We start from the raw sequence: 23,824 nt of genomic DNA on the forward strand, positions 1-23,824 counted from the left end.
AAGAAGATAATACACATAACGATGGACTATCTTCCATGTGTACATCATTCATGGATGGACGAGTCTTCCTGTCACGGATGCCATGGTTGAACTTAGTTTGAAGATGTAATCCGGAGAAAGGTGTTTTCTCCATCTCCTTAGCTATCTTGCTCTAATTACACTGATTTCAAAACTCTGTCCTCCAGAAAGTGGAGAGCAATACATAAAATACTGACCAGCTCAAATAGACAGAAGTGTGCTGTATTGCCGACCAATCAAAACTCATCTCTCGGCATGTCCAGCCCACTCATTATTTCAGCCAATCATGGCTAGCGGGAAGGTTGTTGCCTTATTCATTTTTCATTACATTTTTATTTACAGATGGCATACAAGTTGATTAAGGCACATGAAAGTTCACATGTTCAAGAAGGCAGTTCTGCCCAAAAACGCATTTCGATTTAAAAAAAAAGTTTACTTTCAAATGGCTCTCCTATGAAGTAGTGACCCGCGACATTACCCTAGTTTCCTGAAACGGGTCACATAATGTTATTCAGCACCACTTAAAAATTATTTGTATACTTGTTACAGTCCTAAAGCTGCTCCGGAGAGAAAAGTATGTCACAAATTAAATGTGTGAAGATAAATTAACTGTGATCTAAGCCTTGCAGGAACCTACCGAGACATGAATAAACCTCAGCCAAATTGTGGATTCAGAGTTATCTAATAGAACTCACAGTTTTTTTAATGGAAGCTTCTCTAAAGTCAAACATGTAAAGTGTGGTGTACCGCAGGGCAGCTCTCTAAGCCCTTTACCCTTTTCTATTTTTACCTATGACCTGCCACTGGCATTAAACAAAGTATGTGTGTCGATGTATGCTGATGATTCAACCATATACACATCAGCAAACACAGCTACTAATGTCCCTGAAACCCTTAACAAAATGTTGCAGTCTGTTTTGGAATAGGTAGCCAGTAATAAACTGTTCCTGAACATCTCTAAAATTAAGAGCATTGTATTTGGTACAAATAATTCCCTAAGTTTAAGACCTCAGCTGAATCTGGTGTCATGACGAGGCCCTTTCTCTCTCTCTCCTAACCCAGGTTTTGTTATCTCAGGTCATAAATTCTTGGCAGAGACTCTCTCCCCCTGGTCATGCAGAAAGAGAGGGAGAGAGCACAGAGAGAGAACAAAGGCCTTCACTTGGCCAAACTCCTAAATCCCCAAAATGGGAGAATTAAATAATATTTATACTTTTGAGAATGTGGGAATGGTCCGTGGACACATAATGGACAGTTATGACGAGTGTGTTTCATTTGGTGATCTCATGAAGGACAGGAAACCCACACAACGGTATATTTTAAAGTGTGCATTTCCAGCTGTCAGGTTTACATCTAAATATTGTGAAACCTATGTGATTAAACATTAAACTATTTGTGAAAAAATGTAATGTGAAATTATTAACATTCTAAATGAGAGTATGGATTTTCATATAAAGATTAACTAGTCAGTGGCCACACACCCGTGAGCCCAGACATCACATTAGGCATCATAGATACGCCTCTTATTTGAAAGAGGATTAAACCCACCAGACCAAAACATGCCTGGTGACGCTGGTGTGAAGTCTTTCAAACTACAACAAGGCAAATAAACCCACGGTAAGCTGGACGTCTCTAAAGGTTAAGACCACACAAACCATAAGACTAGAAAACCATCCCACGTGGAGCATTAGCTACTCTGAGACTCGATTCACTACAGAAGAAGCAAATTCTAGATGACACGAATTTCCGGTCTGCAGTTAGAAATTACTTTAACCTAGAACGAGAATACTGACAACCGCCGAAGCATCAATCTATGAGAACATTTCTGAATGGTAGTCTGAAGTATCCATTCTAACCACCAGAGCCGCGAAAGACTTACCAGAGACTTTGATGAACCCTACAAGACGATCGAGGAATCCAACAGAGAAGCCACCAACGACATACGGGCGTAAATATATATGCATTGCGATTATTCTCGAGCGGCCGTTCATGTGCCGTTCATGTGGAAAGGATTAGCATATCAATGAATATAATTATAGACTATGTGTAATGAATCCATTTTGTCTTTCCTGCTCTCTCAGTCCCACCCCTTTCCTTTTGTCTACCAAGCTGTCATGTCTGTTTAGTCCACTAGGGACTTTTCTATCATTGTTAGTAACCAATATCTACTGTTTTTCTACTGTTTTTTACGTATTTCTGTGATTATTTTGTTAGTTAGTAACTAAATAATTAAGCCAATTTGTATATTGCTTTTTCCATTATGGAAACTAAGGTTCGTGCATACAACCAAGAATTGTACGACGTTCAGATGAGGCTGAAAGAAAGTAAAGTATAATTAATGATGACTGAAATGTAAGAGATCTTTAGATCTCTAAGAATTCATTCGGAAGACAGATGTCCTTAAATAAACTTCTCCATGGTGCCCCAGGTTATTAATGCATTTTTTGTTACATGATTTAATTCAATTGCGTAATCAATTAAACGTTAGGTATTAGATTTGATAAAATAGCATGTCATCACATTAAGGATACTGAAGACACGACACTGGGCTCTCGACACTGAATGGTGTAGCTGTTAAACAAGTTGAGGAGACTAAATTACTTGGTGATACCTTAGATTGGAAACTGTCATGGTCAAAATATATAGATTCAATGGTTGTAAAGATGGGGAGAGGTCTGTCCGTAATAAAGAGATGCTCTGCTTTTTTTGACACCACACTCCAAAAACCAAGTCCTACAGGCTCTAGTTTTGTCATTGTAACGGTTTTCTTCCGTTGAAGGAGAGGAGGACCAAAATGCAGCGTGGTTAGAGTTCAACATGTTTAATAAAGACCATAACACGAGAACACTACAAAATATAAAACAACAAATGTGAAAACCGAAACAGTCCTATCTGGTTCAAAGACAGAAGACAATCACCCACAAAATACCCACAGAATATGGCTGCCTAAATATGGTTCCCAATCAGAGACAACGATAGACAGCTGCCTCTAATTGAGAACCAATCTAGGCAACCATAGACCTACAAACTACCTAGAAAGGAAACAGCCCCATAAACATACAAAAAACCCTAGAACTGTCAAAACACATAAATCCCCCATGTCACACCCTGACCTAACCAAAATAATAAAGAAAACAAAGATAACTAAGGCCAGGGCGTGACAGTCATATCTTGACTATTGTCCATTCGTGTGGTCGAGTGCTGCAAGGAAAGACCTAGTTTAGCAGCAACTGATCCAGAACAGAGCGGCACGTGTTGCACTTCATTGTATTCAGAGAGCTAATGTAAATACTGCATGCCAGTGTCTTTTGGCTAAGAGTTGAGGAGAGACTGACTGCATCACTTTGTCTTTTTGTAAGAAACATTAAAATTCCTAATTGTTTGCATAGTCAACATACACACATCTCTGGCACACACGCTTACCACACCAGACATGCCACCAGGGGTATTTTCACAGTTCCCAAATCCAGAACAAATTCAAGAAATACAGTATTATATAGAACCATTATTGCATGGAACTCCCATCTCATTTAATGAACAGAAAACCTGGTTTAAAAAAGCTGATAAAGCAACACCTCACAACACCTCTCCTCTATTTGACATAGATAGCCTACATATCAATACATACACACAAACTATGTGGGCCTTTTGTAAATTGATGTAGTTCTGTCCTTGAGCTGTTCTTGTCTGTTAGTATTCTGTATTATCTCATGTTTCATGTAAAGTGTGGACCCCAGGAAGAGTAGCTGCTGCTTTTTCAACCTCTAATGGGGATCCTAATAAAAATCAAACACTAACATTTGTTGAGACATGTCAGGAACAGTCTTCAGTCTTTCACCCGCCTGCTGACATTGATTTAAGTCTGGTTTGAGTCTGGTTTCTTAGTGTGCAGGCTTGTGTCAATCTTTCCCTCTGTGCCCCCCTCTTCTTTCTGCTCGGCTCCAGCATCGCAATGATTTGCACATTCAATTTCCTGTGTTTAAACCTGACATGCAGGTTTTGTTTTCATTTTCCTTTTTCGCCAAACCGAATCTGATAATGTCTCAAGGGAATTGCTAGATGAAACGATTTCTGTAGCGCCATCATTTTTTGTGTGTGCAGACGAGATGAATTGTACAGCAGCAGCGTTGGGAAACAATGCAACATAGATTAGAATGAAATCAGCCCGCTTTTCTCTTCACTCTGATTTGATGACACTGTTTGAAAACTAAACTGGATTAGTCATAAGTATCTTTCCATTGATATTTCTCAAATGTTCTGCTTTCTGTGTGTGTGTGTGTGTGTGTGTGTGTGTGTTTGTTCGTGTAATGGCTTCCTCTCCAATCAATGAATGCAAGCAACAATTGTGTGATTGGATGAATCACATCTCAGACAGACCGTGAATGGATAAAGTGAATCTCAGACAAACATTTCAGTATTTCAGTCTGATCAGCCAGCAGTTTGCTACTTTACAATTGGACGCCCCATTCAAAATCAATTTCCTGCACCCTTCTAAAAAGTGTTGCACTGTTGCTGACCCATGCTGCCTCTAACCTCTCAACTGTTGTGTTTTTGTTGTCTCATGAGGTTGGGGAAATGCAAAAATACACATTTCCTTTCTAAAAAAGCAATTTTTTCCATTATTGTTCTACAAATAGCAGAAAAATGCTTTTAAGTGTATATTTTGTCTACAGTGTCAAATAAAGGGCAATGTGGAATTACTCCTGTGGCTGCCACTTAAACACACACATGCATCGTACCTCTCTCACTTTTTGGTGTGTCTGCCTGTATGTTCTCTACACAGCGCTGAAGAAGGGGCGTTTCTGGATCACCCCTGACCCCTACCATAATGACGACAACATCCAAATAGGCCGCGAGGTCAAGATCTCCTGCCAGGTAAGAACACACACACACACACACACCATCCCCTTTTCACACGCATACTCACCTATCCACTCCTTCCAGGTGGAGGCCACGCCCCCTGAGGAACTGACATTTGGTTGGCTGAAGAACGGCCGCGCCATGCGTAGCTCTGAGCGAATGGTAATCACCCAGACGGACCCTGACATTTCCCCAGGCACCACCAACCTGGACATCATCGACCTGAAGTTCACTGACTTTGGCACCTACACCTGTGTGGCTGCGCTGAAGGGAGGGGGCATACCTGAGATCAGCATAGACGTCAACATCTCCTCCACTACTGGTGAGTCTCACACACCGCCATGTCAGAGCAGGAGATTGACTTATACACTTCCCCACACTCAGCAATAACACACACATATCAGCATTTCGCCACTGTGGTGGATAGAGACTTCCGTAAGACTACACAGTGTTTGCATCCCAAATTGCATCCTGTAGCCCATACTGTATAGTGCACTACTTTTGATCAGAGCCTTGTGGGCCTTGGTCAAAAGTAGTGCACTATATAGGGAATAGGGTGCCATTTGGGATGTACACAGACACATGCATGCATACAGTACATCATCAAGACTAACACACACACACAGCAATATACATGTTCTCTTCTGCTGAAACATACACACTCTGGAGAAATACACTTTCATAATTCCTCTATTTCCCACAAACACATAAAATGGTGGCCTATTGAATTTGCCAATTAGCATGTGGTATTGTTTCCACAATGTGACCTATTTCCTACCCCAAACAAATCCAAACCAAACATCCTATTGCCTGGTATCCAAACTCAATTTATGGGCTTCATCACAAATACCACCATGTTCCCTATATAGTGTACCACTTTTGACCTGGGCTCTAATCAAAATTACTGCAGTAAATGGGGAATAGGGTGCCATTTGGAATGTTACCATTTGGAATGCAGACATGCTCCAAAACTAAATCCATTCCCTCCTTTCATCTAATTGGCTGCTGCTATTACCATTTGTGTTACTAACATGACATACATCCATTACATGCATGATGTCTCTGTGAGACTTTAGATAAGGATATTCTGGTGACTAGAATGGTGGCTTCATTACAAGAGAATAACCTGAAGATAAACAGCACATACCCAACACAGTGAGTTTGTGGAGGGTACCATCGATACAGTAGGAAAAGAAAAGGGCAGAAGTTTGCATTGGTAGTGGTTAGGAAAAGAATGGTAGGTGTTAAGGAAGAGAAGAGACCTATGGGTTAACAGGGAGAAGTGATTACACTGGGTCGGGAGGGGGGTTGGGGGGTATCATGTGTAATTACCACTTAGAGGTCAATCAATGATCTCCCATCCTGCTGTGTTGTGCCGCCTCCAATTACCCCATCGCTCATCTCTTTTGCTAATGGACGGGACCTGATCGATAACATGCCTCAGAAGAGAGGTGCTCCAATTGGGAATTTCCACTTGGAATTCCTCTGCCAAACAGGCATGCAGTTGCGCATCTTGACCGTTGTCCCTCTGAGATTGGAATGACCAAAGAAAGGCAGTTGTGTTCCCGAAGAAACATTCCAAGTTTGCTGGCTGCTGATTTGGTGTGTTTGAAAGGCACATGGTGGCTTCCTGATAAGTGTGTGTGCGCGTGCGTGCATTTGTGCGTGTGCACTTGTGTGTGTGTGTGTGTCTGCCTGTGCATGCTTGCCTCTGTGTGTGTAGCTATGGCAAACCTCCTCTCTCTCTTTACTACACACACTGTGACAACACACCCTGCTGCCATTCACTGCAGCAACATGAAAGCCTGTTGTCGACCTTCGTGCATAATTACCCTAAAATAATCCTTTGATAATCCCCCGTGCTATAAAACAGTGGGATCAATCGTACTTGTCCAGTTTGTTTCCTCATTATCTTCTAAGTAGTGCAGCCTTTCCCTTTGGAGTGTGTGTGTGTGTGTGTGTGTGTGTGTGTGTGTGTGTGTGTGTGTGTGTGTGTGTGTGTGTGTGTGTGTGTGTGTGTGTGTGTGTGTGTGTGTGTGTGTGTGTGTGTGTGTGTGTGTGTGTGTGTGTTTGCGCGTGTGTGTTTGCACGTGTGTGTTTGCGCGCGTGTGTGTGCCTGGCCGAGACTCACCGACGCAGAAACACACTCTTTAATGTGAACCATCACTGCTGCTGTCTGAGAGAAGAAGAGAGAAACACAAAGGAAATACCTGTCTTTATGATGATCATATAATATGAAAGGGCCTTTTGTGCTTGGATGGGATTGTTTTTTTTAGCGTACTTGTTTTTTTAAGGTGAAGGTTGTTTTAAGTTGCGGCGGTTTGAATACAATGAAAGCGTTGCATTACAGACACAGTGATTCATGTACAGGTAGAAGAGAAAAATGAACATACAGTTCTACTGTGTACTGCCTTCGTCATTGCCCTTCCGTAGCTTTCTTTGGGGACTACATTGAGATGTTCTGAAGTAGGTATGAACACTGTGTCGAGAAAAATTGTTGTATCTCCTTGTTTTGTATCCTGGCTGTCGCTATGTTGTTGTTAGCCAATGACGCAGCGGTTTATTAGCCTATTAGCCAATGGTGCGGCTGTGCACTGAGTGGTTAGTCTTGGTCCTGGCTGGCGGTCTGTTTGGGCTAACTAAGCCATCTCTGATGTTCTCCAGAAGGGAGAGAGAGAGACTAGTGGTAATTACAGTCTCTTAATATAAGCATTTAGAGCAGATTACACTGCAGCTCTGCCAGGGCTACTGGCCATGGAAGTGTTATGAAAAAGATGGGGCCTCACGCTGTTGATGTATTTGGAAAGAGATGGGGCCTCACGCCCTAGAAGTGTTTGGATAGAGATGGAATCTTAAAGTATCTCAATCCTGAACACTGTGAAACTCTCACAGCCAAGCGCGGACCCAGGCCAGTCCAACTAAACTAACAGTCTATCCCAGCTCCAGCTGTAGTCATGCTTAATCACGCCCAGCCCAGCCTCCAGCCCAGCCCAGCCCAGCCTCCACCCCACCCCAGCCTCTTCTACCCTACTGCAGTCCTAGTCCCCCAGCCCCAGCCCCAGCCAAGCCCAACACTCATTATCTACAACACAGACAGGGAATATTCCTACTCTACTGTACTTTTAACTACACTTTTATCCCCACAGCTTTCATTAGTCCCCCCCCCCCCCACACACACACAAAATAGTGCTAATATTTACAATCATCGCACACTCATTAAGTATCCAAGTCTCTTTTTTTCTTTTGGGCACCCTGAGTGCACAGATTGCACAGATAATGGTTTATTCATGGGCAGTATCCAAACGAGAGCCCAGATTTCCCCATCCAATACCAACAGAATTAAAAGACTGCCGAAAAGAGAAGAGGAAGAGAGGAACGGAGGCTCATTTTCATGCTATGGGATGAAATGCAATTAATCTTTCTGTCCCCCTTTAAAGGCCTACTGCAGTCAAAATACAGATTTTCTTGTGTTTTGTATATATTTTCACACTATGTGATTGGAATAATACCGTGAAAATTGTTATGATAGTGCCCTTTTAGAGTAAAAAAAAACAACTAATGTAAAAGTAAAAAGTAGCTAATTTAAAAAGTAAAAGTAGGCCTCCAGAGTGGCACAGCAATCTAATGCACTGCATCGCATTGTTAGAGGCATCACTACAGACCCGGGTTCGATCCCAACCGGTAGTGATCGGGAGTCCGATAGGGCGGCGCACAATTGGCCAAGCGTCATCCGGGTTAGGGGAGGTTTTGGCTGAGGGGGACTTAACTTTGTTCCTCGCGCTCTTGTGGTGGGCCGGGCACCTGCATGCTGACCTCGGTCGTCAGTTGAACAGTGTTTCCTTCGACACATTGGTGCATCTGGCTTCCGGGATAAACGACCAGGTACTAAGAAGCGCAGTTTGACAGGTCATGTTTCAGAGGACACATGACTTGACTTTCGCCTCTCGAGCCCGTTGGGGAGTTGCAGCGATGAGACAAGATCGAAATTGGGGCGAAAAAGGGGGTAAAATAAATGGCGTTACTTTGCAAATAAAATCATTGACCTTGATAATTAGCTTAATTGAATGAGCAAACCGTTGAGACCCCCTGAAATAGAACAGGGTCTATAGATGTCGCAATAGATTGATAAACTGTAGGCCACATTTATGAAGTACATTAGGTTATGTCGTGTTCCTGCAGCAAAAACAAAGGAGTTCTGTTATAATGCCTTCACTTCTCTCTGAACTTGCGGTTCAGTCTCAGCAGAAGCTGATTTTCAAAGTGAATTGAGTCTTTGCAGTGAAGAACAGTCCAACACAGCTAAAAAATACACTTACAAGCTGCAGAGGCATCGCAGGACTGTGTTCAATTTGAGAGACAGCTTCTTTATGTACGGAACAGAATGATGCAGGTCCATCTTGTCTGACACACAGGCAAGGTACCCATCCAGCTCCCCTGTACCTTGTGACCTTTTGGGCATCATTCATTGCTCTGTCTCGTCCTATGCCATTGTGTCAAGATGATGCTTCAGGTAGACCAAACCTGCATAGTGGCAATGACACAACCTGCAATTACACAACATCAGAAAAATGTCATATTTCTGCATATTCTGCTTCATGTGGCCACTTAGTTCATCATATCACTGACATTACAATAGCCCGAACACAAACTTTGCGTACTTGTTATTCTCAGATACTGAGGCTTGAAGTGAGTTTGTCAAATGTTCTCTGCTCTAAAAAGTTGTCTAATATTGTGATGAGTCCATGTCTAGCTGTACCTTTTGTGTAGACTCACACAATTATATGCACGATTAGTTCATTTAAACCAGCCCATCTATTGTTCTCCCTCACTTCACAAACACACACAATAAAATGAGAATAATGTGTTGACCAAAGACTTGTGAAAGACACTGATGTTAAATGAATACATCAATCATGAATGTTAATGTAATGAATGATAGGCCTACTTCAACTCTCATTAAAATGTCATGAACTGCTTCATAAATGTGTTATGAATGCTTATGTAAAGGTTAGGCCCCAGGCCCCAGTTATAGTAGTTTTACCCAGAAAACATACATTTGATGTGATTGAATTATCTGACATTTGGATATTATATGCTTCCATACACCAACTGAGTGATCTAATCGACTATAGTTAGCTAAAGGAAGAATACAAACGGACCTATTCTATCCGAGACTTACTGAGTCTGACTTGGTCATAAACAGAACATTGTAGCAGCATTACACCTGTGGTTGCACACACACGAAATAGAAATCCTTGCCTGTTAGGGATACAAACATTTTGTCATTCCACATCTTACTCCCAGTGGTCTCCAACCCAGTCCCAGAGAGCTACGAGCTCCACTGGTTTTCATCCTAGCTCCTAGCTCGGCCTGAGCCATGTTGTAATTGATTAACACGAATCCTTTTGGGGATAGGAAATCACCTCCATCTTTCCCATGTTTAAGTAATGAATCTGTTCCTGATAAGCAGTTTCTCAATCATCAGCCAGTTCCACACCTGGGATACCCAATAACACACGGCGGCTCTCCAGCCAAATTAATAACTGCACTTAATAAAAATAAATGAAGGGCGGATTCAAAATAAAGCAGGCACCAAGCTGTATTAATAAACACTGGTGAGAGCCACTTGGAGACAACCTCTAATTTGTTTGATTTCATTTGAGATATCTGAGTCGGGTAACATTACTCTATGTGACCCTCTACTTAATTCAGCCCCAGTGCACTCACTTAAAGGGGAACTACACCCGCTGATTTGGCCTTGTCTTTTGTCTTGCTGCTCAAGAAATGCAGATGACAGCAATGCAGATGACAGCTTGCCATGACAGAAACCAAACGTAAGTTGGTTTGATGTGGGTGTTTCTTGGGTGTGTCCTTACCACCACCAATCTGTCAGAACCTTTGCCCCCAGCTTTCACAGCACACAAACCTCCTGCAGGTTGAGTTCAATAACTACAGGCAGGGCGAGGTGCCAGAGGAAGCTTTGAATACGTCCGTAGCCTACAGAGTAATATGAGAAGAATGCAATTGCTGAATTTATGTAGATATTCTAAACTAAGTGTTTTGATAACTTTCACATGTAGTAACAGGTTTGTGTAGAGTAAACAACCCTTTATGTAATACCATAGAAGCAGTGTTCTGCTAATATAACATTTCATCTTTCATTGTTATTCCCAGTTGATACGGATACTGTGCCTATCCGCATGTTGTATGTTGGTAATGGGGCTACCTTGTCAGAGTGGTCATACCTTCCTGTGTGGTGTCCCGTATACCACAGGAGTTCCCTGGTCCTGGTGCAGAATACACAGGGCTTCTCCCTCCCCATATTGACTGATACCAGTCAATTCAGTAACATAAAATAAATACCATACAAGTAAAAGTTGTGTCTAGTAAAAATGTTATACTGAGTGCCAGGTCTCTCTCCATTCAGAGACATCAGCATCAAGCCTGTCTGTCAGTCTGGACTTCATCGCATCATCTTGCAGGTCTCCATGTTCTGGCTCCATACATGTTTCTGTGAACACATACACACATAGTTCTATTACCAATGTCATTTAGGATAGGCCATATCTGACACGCAAACAGGTACTATGTTGAAGTTTGAACAGGTCAGACTAACCTACCTAATTCTGTTATAATTATGAGCAAGGCAAGAGGTGAGGCTGGAGGTGAGGTCTTTTCCAGAACCCCATTGATGGGTCATAGCAGTGTAGATCAGCTCCTGGCCCCTCATCAAAGTTACTGGTCGGTGCCACACAAACACACACACACACACACACACACACACACACACACACACACACACACACACACACACACACACACAGAGCACTGATTACATTATCAATGGTGTTTATGATTAGCCTGGTGGAACCTACATGATAGCTGCATTCCCCTTTCTATTTCACTTCAGATACCATAAAATGTGAAGTGAAATAGAATGGTGAACACAGAGATTAGTCTGGTTCCACCAGGTTATATTAAGCCCTGGACATTATACAATATGCATCTAAAAAGTGGAAAATTAGGAAACAAATCATGTCAGATTACATATAAATTGTGTTTCACAATTGGTTTATCAAATGTATTAAAGTAAGGAAGTGGGTTACCTTCTGAATTTGTACAAATGATGAGCCTGTGAAAGCCGCCACTGACAGGTGAAGGTTGCTGGCAGGATACTTGCCAACTGTTCCACTCGTAGGAACGCTCACCGCGAGGGTATGTCTGCATGATGCTGATGAGAGCCACTTTGCTGGTCAACTTTATGCTGCATGTTCAGCTGCAAACTGGACATATCTCGACACAAATACAGCAGGCAATCTTATGGGGTAGTTTTGACTGGGAGGGACTGTGACAGGGTGATATAATACACAACCAAGTGGTCAATTGCATTTTGTTTCATAGGAGACTGGCAATAACGGAGGTGGTGTCACAAGGGTACTTGTGTCGCATGACACATTTTTTATTCTGAGGTCTTGCCTGACAAGCTGTGAAAATAGCAAGTGAACAGTGCATGAAATGATCTTTGGATGTCGCTAAACCATTGCAATCACATTGCTGGACATGTTATGATACTCACCTTTGCTCCTTCTGGCAGGTCCCGGCATCCGTTAATGACCAGGGGATCAGTCAGGCACCCAACTGGGCACTTTGTCTAACAGAAAAACATGATCAACGATTGCCATTCATCCCTTAATTATAAACATAGCTCAAGAAATCATTTGGAAGCTGATTCTAACTCGTTTGGAAGCTAACTCTATGCTTTCCAGATGTAGACTGACTGGCCACAGATTGGACTAGATTCAGGCCGGCGAAACCGCTACACTATGCAACAAACTGTGCCGCGTTTTGCTATGGCCCTGGGTTGGCTTGAGTTTGGGGCTGCTAGTTAGTACACTGTTGTAGTCAGATGTGAGTTAGCTACTACCACCATAGCTGCATCCAATATTTATTTGTGCCCTAGACATGGGTTGCACCTCGGCGGCTCGTGACTGGTTTGTCTAATTACTCTAACTTAGAGTGGCATGGAAATATGATGACATTGCTAAAATAGGCAAACAGTCCCATGTAACTCAGTTGGTAGATTATGGCACTGGCAACGCCAGGGTTGTGGGTTTGATTCCCACGGGGACCCAGTATAGAAGTGTATGCACTCATTCTGTAAGTCACTCTGAATAAGAGCATCTGCTAAAATGTAAATAATTCATAGGAAACAACTTTGCCATATTATGAGTAGAGAGATGTCAATGTTGCCATTACTGTTACAAGCAAAGTTTGTCAAAAATAACCAGCAATCCTAATGTAGCCAGCTAAAATACGGTGGTCCCCTCAATCTTAGTTAGCCTGCTAAAGTTATACCCCAGATAGAACAATGAGCCAGATATTTCACTGGATGTGTAAATGTGAAGCATCCAGTTGGTGTTTCCACTCACTACCAAATATGATGATGAGAGGAATCCCAGTGGCCGGCAGTGGAAGAGGATGGAGCAATATGGATTTTGGCCGACATTCTGCATATATTCTCATTGATGAAGCATTTGATCTCCGTACAGTTTTCTGTTTACAAAACTAGAATATTTTAACAAACAGAGTGGACTGCGTTTCAAAACATTGCATTCTTTAGAAGGAGTGCAAGGGCGAATTGAGTTGTTGCACACGTTCCCTAACGTAAATATGCTAATAAATGCTAGAACGCGCCAATAGTATCTCACTAGCTCGATATTGGCTCTGCCCACCTCTTTGCTTGTTCTGTCCACTAAGATTCATTTGCTCCCATTGGAAATGACAGGCTCTGGTCTATCTTGGGTTAGTTTAAAAACATTTTTGGTTATACTGCATCTAAAGTCAATCTGGTGTCTTCACAATCATGATAAAAGGTTTTCCTACTAATTATTTGCCTCCTTTTCAAAAGTTATTGTGTTTGTAAGCCAAATCCAAGTTGTATTGAGGTAGGCTAACGTTAGCCAGCTAGTAGCTAGATGGTAGCTAGCTATCTAACATCAGCTATGCTAGGGATGATAGTGATAAAGATTATCAAAATATACATAACCAGACACATAACCAACAGTCTATGGTCTAGCTGCCGGTATACTCACCACCACTGGGGACCAACAAACTACAGCCACCTATTCCCGCTTGATAGGGTCCTTCAGCAGGGCATGCAAACCATAGTTGTTGGCTGAGCATCCTGCTGGAAGCATGCATTTTATGTCATCCTTTGAACGCGTTGGTTGGGGGGGCGATGAATCAACGAAGCCCCATTCAATGAATGGAAGCGAACTGGGCAGAAGGGCGATTTGCATGTTGAGCTTGGCAAAAAGAGGGCATGATTTGTTGACATCCAAACACAACCTTCATTTACTCGTTGTAACGCACTTAGGTTCCAATTTTAGACGGGACTGACTTCATGACCAGAATTGATCCTATTTATACTTTTAGTCAATTTTGACACTAAAATAAATGTTTGACTCATCGATGCCACATTGTCCTTAGTTCAACCATCCATCCGTCCATCCCTCTCTCGTCAGGACTAAACAGGAAGTGAGAGGGTCTGATCATCCCAGTGACCGTGTTATCTGGTGACTGTAGTGAACTGTCATGGCTGCCACTGCAGACGTTGCTGATGTGATGTGAACTGTTTGTTGATCTGCTCTAGGCCTTCAGTCCAGCTCACTGAGCCTGATAAAGGAATCCTGTATGGCACATTCACGTTTGACTCATGATACCTTCAGTTACCTGTTCAGGGCCAGTCCTGGCCATTCTGCCGCCCTAGGGAAGACAAAAAATTGCCACCCCTACAAGAATATTCCTAGTAACCAAATGTCGTTGAAAAGACTTCTAAAATATGTGTTTTTCCACACGTTGAAATTTGGTTCAATTTAGGTTCTGAATGAAAGTTGAAAATAGGTATTTTCCTGAACATTAAAAATGTGTATTTTCCGTGTATTGAAAATACATATTTTCCGGATGTTGAAATCAGCCTCATTTTCGGTTCTGAATGAAAGTTATGTCATTTGAATGAAAATATGTCATTTATAGTCGTCTATATTTGGGCCAAATCAAGGCTGGTCCAACCGAACATAGACGTATATTATGACTGGTTCAGATTTGGTCCGGAATGGACCAATTATTTTTTTCCATGGATGTGGAAATCATGCCGGTCCAGACTGCACCAAAAGAAAATATGTCCAAAAGGCATCAGCTTCGGTCCGTGCTTACTCAGGTACAGCCTACAGCAGGGATGGGAAACTCCAGTCCTTGGGCCGGAGTGGTGTCACACTTATTCCCCATCCCTAGTCAACACAGCTGATGAAACTAATTGCATTCTAAACTGAAGATCATGATTAGTTGATTATTGGTGTCAGATGTGTTGGGGGAAAAAGTGTGACACCAATCAGGCCCCAGAGGCCTGGAGATCCTATCCCTGGCCTACAGTGTCGTCTAAAATGACATTTTGGGAATGCCCATCTATGTGGTAGGCGTTGGTCTGTGCTTACTGGGTGTAGCCTACCATGTCGGCCCGCAATATCATTTTATGAATGCCCATCCATGTGGTAGGCTCACCATTTGTAAAACAGGCATTGCGTTGTCTTTTTTAGTCCGGATTCTTGATTATCCTGAGCCTATTTGCAATGTGTTTACACAGTGGGAAATGCAGAAGTATTTTCTTTTTCGCTATGATCAGCTCATAAAACATTTTAAGGATACAAACTTGAAACCACAGATCATGACAATTTAGCCCACGGGATGAAACTTCTGGTCACTAGTTGTGACTAGCCTGATTGTCCATACCATGTTGTCCATTTTACTTTGACCTGTCCTGTTTTTAGGATATGTTGTTTGTTAACATGTCAGCATATTTTTATTTGATTGGGCGCCATTTACGTCAGGCTATTTGATTGGAGAAACCTGCTTGATGTAAACATTTTTTGTCTCCAGGCTACAGAAAAGGCCACATACTCTTTCTATAATATCCTATCAGTGCATTCAGAAAGTATTCAGACCCCTTCACTTTTTCCACATTTTGTTTACTTTACAGCCTTATTCTAAAATGTATACATTTGTATTGTTTATTCACCAATCTACACATAATAACCCACAATGACAAAGCAAAAACTGTAGTTTTTTTTAAATGAAGGAAATATCACATATACATAAGTATTCAGGTTTTCAGAAAATGTGCAAACATTCTAAAAACCTGTTTTTGCATTGTCATTGTGGGGTATTGTGTGTAGATAGATGATAATTTGTAATTTATTTAATCAATTTTAAAATACAGTTGTAACGTAACAAAATGTGGAAAACGTTAAGGGGTCTGAATACTTTCCAAATGCCTTGAATATCTGCTACTATACATGATTTATGTTAGATTTCTGTTTTTTTAAATACTGAATGTTGGTGGAGTGCCGCAGCGAGGCATCTCTCCAACAGCCTCCTCAAGAGGCGTGCTGGGAATGGACAAGGTAAATATTTTGCGTCCCTGCCATTGACAAAGTGGGCACTGCTTATCATAGGTCAGCATCAGCGCTACCTAAAAAGCAAATACGCCACTGGTTGAGAGAAATTGTCATTGTTTTGGGGCAGCATTTAATTAGGTTTTATGTGTTGCAGATGCATCTTGCTCAGTTTATCTTTAAAAAATGACGTCCTCGCCAATCTGCTGACGCCTAATCCTGCCTAATGAGCGGGCCAGCCCTGTACCTGTTTGTGTTGTGGTTGCCGTGGGTCAGTTGGTAGCTGTGGGATTGGTTTTCCACACTCATTCACTGAAGGTAGGGCTGAATCTCTGTATTTAGTTTCTATTTGATCTGTCGATTCAACCAACTGTACCCACTATTGCGGTTGACTTGTACTTAAAGAAATGCATATTGTACGTCAGCTTAATGAAATCCTCTTCTAAAAGATCATATTTTATTGTTGTAAAATAGTCTGTAAGTCTAACCATAAAAATAAAACCTCTTTCGATGATGGAGGAGGCTGCTGTGAGCCCCTGTTTGTGAAATGACAATCATCATGCCTGTGGAGAATCTCATTTGCCATGGTGACAATCATATGACCAGAACACAAGCCTTTCAGTGATGTTCAGTGTGGAGTTTCAGGGGAGAAGAAAGCACCGCGATATGCATCAGGGCTCACACGCATAAAAATATGAACGCACGCTCACACTTACTCACCCAAGCGCACACACACACACACACACACATAGAATCTAGGCCTGGAGGAATGACCCTGTGTGTGGAGCCTCAGTGCCTGTGAGTGGTGTTAGTTTCTCCCCTGTGCCCTCGCGGTCTGTCAGCCTGCTAAGCCCTTTTGAGCCCCCGCAGGACAGACACAGTATATTCCTGAAGGCCAACACACACGCAAAAACACACACGCACTGTCCCCACAGGGGTGAAGCTCAGAGGAGTGGCTCCACAGAGAGCGCTGTCACAGAGCAGCCGAGTCACTGGCTTAGAGCCATCACACACAGTCTCTCTCTCTCGCTCTCTCTCTCTGTCTTTCTCTAAAACACACTCACTTGAGCAGAGTGCAGCGTTACCATAGCAATGGGAAGTGATGTCACAGCACTCACCCAAAGAGGCCAGTTGAGAAGTTGTTTGTTTATTTTTTTGTGTCATGCGTGCAGTCCTTCTGACCCCACACATATGCCTGAGCTGTATAAAAATAACAAGCAACAAACATTCCATATTGGCAGTCAGCTCACATAGCCAGGTGTCTGTTGTGGTGGTAGTGGCAGATCCCTGGAAAGGACAGCCTGGCTGCAGTACAAACAGAGGGTCCGGCCCCTGCCTGGCACTGAGGGTCTGTTGGGAAATCAACCATTGCACATGCATGCAAGCACACACACCTCAGCAGGCACACACAGTTCAAGATGCGTGTGCTTCTTTAACTGTCACACACACACTAACCAGTGACAGAGAGAGTGTGTGTGTGTGTGTGTGTGTGTGTGTGTGTGTGTGTGTGTGTGTGTGTGTGTGTGTGTGTGTGTTGCCACACGAGGATGATGGCAGCAGCCGCAACAGCTCCACATGGTTTCATTACGATGGCATTCTCCAGCCAAGAGCACAATCCAGCAGCTGTAAACTGCCCACTGGGCTAGAGAGACATGGAAAGACGGCCTTCATGTTGGTATGGAAACTCAGAGAATATACCTCATGTCGAAACTCCGTTGTCCAAATGTGTGGCTGCATTGCCACACTGGATATTCAGAACTGTTGTGTGGAACAATATGGGGACAATATGCTATGAAAGTGTGTCATGGATTGGTGTTATGTGATCACTAGAGAGAGTGAGACAATGACTCTAGTCCATCTTGTTGTTATGTACTTTGCTAGTGCTTGACCATTCATAGTGGTTACATTTTTTTTTACTACCCTTTGTTGCAGTAATGTCCCTAGTGAAAACAAATAATGGATGTAGTTAAATGTTGGATAAATTCTTCATTAGCGACTGATGTATGTTTTGTGGTTTAATAGACATTTACTAGTTACGTACCGTATTCATTGTACCAGTCTGTCTACTCGTTGAAGAAGACATGGTGAAACAGGTGTTTTATTTGCTAATCTTTAGGTTCAGACCGAACATCACGTAGATCACGTAACCGGGATCAGAAAAAAAGTGGATTCATTCTTTCTGGGTCAGATTGACTGTTATTTCATCACTATCATCATCATCATACACATTTATTGGAAGTGGAGTTTCAATATTGCTTCAAATGATTGGGTGGAATTTCAACATCATTTGAGTCCATTGAGGCCTGTGTTGAAGTCAGGAGCAAGAGCTTTGGTGTAATGTCTGAGGTTTGTTGGGTATGATATCATGACTGGTTGGTGTTTATTGCATTGTTTATTTGGATCAGAGCTGCAAATCTTTCTCTGAGTTTAGACATGCGCACGCACACACACACACACACACACACACACACACACACACACACACACACACACACACACACACACACACACACACACACACACACACACACACGGGAACCAATGGAGACCTCTCCATAGGAATGTATCCTTTTACTCTAAACTCTGCCCCTGTTTCTTCATTGTTCCACTCACTAATGGCCCTTCAACTTCCCCTCTAACTACATATTTATAGGGACAAACTTTTTAGTGTGACCCTGCTAATGGTTCTGCATTCATCATCGGATGTAGAGAGTTCAGGAATAACTTTTTGTTGAATGGTTTGTATCCTCAGAGTTTAGGAGAAGCCTTAACTGTGTGTTTTCTGGGTCTTGTTTGATCTAGATTTGTTGTTGTTGTGCTTTTAAGGTAGACTCAGCGATGTGACATAGATGCAGAAGGGAAACAGCATAATGGGTCAACAGAACTGTTATTTTAAAAGCATAGGAACTGGTTAATAACGTTTTACATTCTGCAAAAATTGCAACAAAGCGCCTATGTAATGTCCTCACTCTGTCACTCAGAAACGTATTCCAGCATCTGCTTGCCAGCTGGGAATCTTTGACACTGGGTGTGTGTGTGTGTGTGTGTGTGTGTGTGTGTGTGTGTGTGTGTGTGTGTGTAGGATACCTGCCCTTCCCATCTGAAGCGTAGGTTATGGTGGCCTACTGACCACATTACAAGTGTAATTCATAAATTAAGGTGAGATGTTTAATTAGAGAAGAATGGATGTACTTTTTCAATCCTAGTTAAAGATACTATAGCTACCATGTTTCACATTGAATGTATTAACTGAAAAAAGGTAAGATAGGTTTTTAATTCTAAACTCAGCAAACTTAAAATTAACATGTGTTAGTATTTGTATGAACACAACGAGATTCTACAACTGAGTCATAAACTGAACAAGTTCCACAGACATGTGACTAACAGAAATGGAATAATGTGTCCCTGAACAAAAGGGGATCAAAATCAAAAGTAAGTCAGTATCTGGTGTGGCCACCAGCTGCATTAAGTACTGCAGTGCATCTCCTCCTCATGGACTACACCAGATTTGTCAGTTCTTGCTGTGAGATGTTACCCCACTCTTCCACCAGGGCACGTGCATGTTCCCGGACATTTCTGGGGGGAATGGCCCTAGCCCTCACCCTCCGATCCAACAGGTCCCAGACATGCTCAATGGGATTGAGATCCGGGCTCTTCGCTGGCAGAACACTGACATTCCTGTCTTGCAGGAAATCACTCACAGATTGAGCAGTATGGCTGGTGGCATTGTCATGCTGGAGGGTCATGTCTGGATGAGCCTGCAGGAAGGGTGCCACATGAAGGAGGACGGTGTCTTCCCTGTAACGCACAGTGTTGAGATTGCCTGCAATGACAACAAGCTCAGTCCGAAGATGCTGTGACACACCGCCCCAGTCCCTGACGGACCATCCACCTCGAAAAAATTGAACCCGCTCCAGAGTACAAGCCTTGGTGTAATGCTCATTCCTTCGATGATAAATGGGAATCCGTCTATCACACCTGGTGAGACAATACCACGACTCGTCAGTGAAGAGCACTTTTTTCTAGTTCTGTCTGGTCCAGTGATGGTGGGTTTGTGCCCGTAGGCAATGTTGTTGCCAGTGATGTCTGGTGAGGACCTGCCTTACAACAGGCCTAAAAGCCCTCAGTCTAGCATCTCTCAGCCTATTGCGGACAGTCTGAGCACTGATGGAGGGATTGTGCATTCCTGGTGTAATTCGGGGCAGTTGTTGTTGCCATCCTGTACCTGTCCCGCAGGCGTGATGTTCCGATGTACCGGTCCTGTGCAGGTGTTGTTCACATGGTCTGCCACTACGAGGATAATCAGCTGTCCGTCCTGTCTCCCTGTAGCACTGTCTTAGACGTCTCACATTACGGACATTGCAATTTATTGTCCTGGCCAATTCTGCAGTCCTCATGCCTGCTTGCAGCATGCCTAAGGCATGATCACGCAGATGAGCAGGGACCCAGGGCATCTTTCTTTTGGTGTTTTTCAGAGTCAGTAGAAAGGACTCTTTGGTGTCCTAAGTTTTCATAACTGTCAAATCAAAGTATTTATATAGCCCTTCGTACATCAGCTGATATCTCAAAGTGCTGTACAGAAACCCAGCCTAAAACCCCAAACAGCAAGCAATGCAGGTGTAAAAGCACGGTGGCTAGGAAAAACTACCTAGAAAGGCCAAAACCTAGGAAGAAACCTAGAGAGGATGTGGGGTTGCCAGTCCTCTTCCGGCTGTGCCGGGTGGAGATTATAACAGAACATGGCCAAGATGTTCAAATGTTCATAAGTGACCATTATGGTCAAATAATGAGAGAAAAAGAAAGAGAGAATTAGAGAGAGCATACTTAAATTCACACAGGACACCGGATAGGACAGGAGAAGTACTCCAGATATAACAAACTGACCCTAATACTGGAGGCTGAGACAGGAGGGGTCAGGAGACACTGTGGCCCCATCCGATGACACCCCCGGACAGGGCCAAACAGGAAGGATATAACCCCACCCACTTTGCCAAAGCACAGCCCCCACACCACTAGAGGGATATCTTCAACCACCAACTTACCATCCTGAGACAAAGCCAAGTATAGCCACGGCACAACCTTAATTGCCTACCGACTGTAAGCTGTTAATGTCTTAACGACCGTTCCACAAGTGCATGTTCATTAATTGATTATGGTTCGTTGAACAAGTATGGGAATCGGTGTTTAAACCCTTTACAATGAAGATCTGTGAAGTTATTTGGAGTTTTACGAATTATCTTTGAAAGACAGGGTCCTGAAAAAGGGACATTTCTTATTTTTTTTCTCGCTATCTCGCTAATGTTTGCTCTGGTCCAACGTTAAATCAACTTGGAAGTTCAAAGAGATACAAAGTTCCTCCATAGAAGCTGCTCCTTCATAGGTATAATTCTGTGGGCCTAATGCATGTTATAACAAGATGCCCAGCGCTTCAAGGCAAGCTTCCTCCATCCTCTCGCTCTCTCCTCACCCTCGCACCCTCCACTGTGACTGTGAGCATAGTGTGTGTGTTTCTTTCATTACGATTAAACATGCGGTTACTGCAAAACACAACTTGCTCTTAACAACTTTGTAATACAGATTATATCGCTTACCCACTCCACAGCAAGCTGCTCTATCCACATTGATTGGTGAAGTCATTAAATGTTGAGCGAAAGGTAAAAATATATATATATTTTATAAGTGTAAAAAGGAACTGAAAGGAACAATATAAACCTGTACTTTTGGGGGGCTCAAACCGGTTCAGATCTTTTCTGGTTGGAACAATGGAAGGGAATGAAAAAAAGAATGGCTCTGTTCAGAACGAAGCCCCTGGTTTTGGTGTGAACAGCGTGAAGCGAACCTGTGCACATGCGCAGATATGGTGTGTGACTGTTTGAGACCGAAGTCTTGCAGACAGTATATCTGCGGTGTTGTTCATGGCAATGTAATTTCACTGAGTCTACCTTTAAAGATAGGTCAGTACTTTTCATGAGTAGTTGTGCTCACCTGGCTTACCTGGAAAACTAAGATGAATTCTTTATGATGATAATGATCGTCATGGTGATGGTGGGGATGATGATGATCATGGTTATGGTCATGGTGGTGATAATGACTGAGAGAAGGTCTCATTGTTATAGATTTGTGGTTGAAGTTCTCCTCTTTTGCCTCGTGTTTAGAGAGGACGAGACCTGACTCCTTAAGTCTGATTTTATTGGAAGCAAATCTATCAGATTTCTGATGCATTTTAATTATCGATTCCTCTCGTTGACCTTCGTTCATGACGTCTGTTTGTGCGTCAGCTCTTCATTGCATTGTCCATTGTTTTACCATTGCTTACTTACAGTTAACCCTTTCTCTGCTGATCACCATGTTTGGTGAATGTTCATACTGTTCCCTACCTACTTTAATCCAAGCTAACAGCCATCACTCCAACTCTCTCCGTGGCATGGTTCTCCATAATAGCAGTGTGTGTGGCCGAGACTCAACTCAGCTCATACTAGCAATGTGTGTATGTGGCCGAGCACTCAACTCAAACTCCTTCAAATCCATTGCAACATGGATGCTCATTCGCTTTCCCATCCCTCCCCCTCTCCCCCGTCGACCATTCCCCCTTACCCCGCCAACCGACTTTCTAGAGCCCCATATCAGTCCCTCCTCTGTTTTTCTCTTTCTTAGTTCCCCCCAACCTGACAGTGCCACGGGGTAAGAGCCCCCTGGTGGTTCGGGAGGGCGACACGGTGGAGCTCGAGTGTCTGGTTTCAGGGAAGCCCAAGCCCATTATCCTGTGGTCTCGGGCCGATAAAGAGGCGCCCATGCCAGATGGGAGCCTGCAGGCTGAGAGCTACGACGGAGTGCTGCGGATCGTCAACGTGTCCAGAGAGATGACCGGCTCCTACCGCTGCCAGACCAGCCAGTTCAACGGGTTTAATGTGAAGCCCAGGGAAGCTGTGGTGGAGCTCATCGTACAATGTGAGTCGTGGGTAATGGTATGAGTCTGGAGGATTGTGTGGGGTAGGTGTGTGTGTGGGTGGGATTGTGTGGAGGATGTCTGTTGGGGTTTGATTGGGGGTCTTTGGGTGGTTGTTTCTTATGTTTTGTGTTTGGGTGTTTGTATGTTGTGTCTGGAGTATCTGTGATCGGTTTTGTGGTAGGTCTATCTATTTGCCTTCTCTCAATAGTCTCATTCAGACCAGACCGCACTGAATGTGTAATCGTGTATGTGCTTCTGTGCACTTACATTATGTGTGTAACAGAACATTACAGCAGCCTCAATGGATCTCATCCCTCTTTCTTTCTTTCTTGCTTTCTTTCTTTCTCTCTCTCCACTCCACACCTCTCGCCCTCCCAAAGCCATCCAATGTTCCTTTGAAGGGAAGGGTTTAAAATGAGTCCCAACCTCTATAGCTGCACTGTCAGGACGCACATATATGCACACTCATATAGGCGCCTGAGCAATGGGGCAGATGGAGCAAATGCATCCCCACTTTAAAAATAGGGGAGCAAACGTATGTTTTTAT

At 43.1% G+C, this 23,824-nt stretch overlaps 1 protein-coding gene across 1 annotated transcript in view; it reads left to right on the forward strand.

The window, feature by feature from the left end:
* Positions 1–4,596: 4,596 nt before the first annotated feature.
* LOC115107971 (MAM domain-containing glycosylphosphatidylinositol anchor protein 2-like) overlaps positions 4,597–23,824 on the forward strand; it is a 137,998-nt gene continuing 118,770 nt past the window's right edge. The window contains exons 1-3 of the mRNA XM_029631802.2: positions 4,597–4,893; positions 4,963–5,200; positions 22,983–23,276. Coding sequence (XP_029487662.2) covers positions 4,708–4,893; positions 4,963–5,200; positions 22,983–23,276 — 718 coding nt within the window. The 5' untranslated portion in view covers positions 4,597–4,707. The remainder of the gene's footprint in view (positions 4,894–4,962; positions 5,201–22,982; positions 23,277–23,824) is intronic.

Source organism: Oncorhynchus nerka, linkage group LG24, assembly GCF_034236695.1.
Source record: "Oncorhynchus nerka isolate Pitt River linkage group LG24, Oner_Uvic_2.0, whole genome shotgun sequence".
Taxonomy (NCBI): Eukaryota; Metazoa; Chordata; class Actinopteri; order Salmoniformes; family Salmonidae; genus Oncorhynchus; species Oncorhynchus nerka.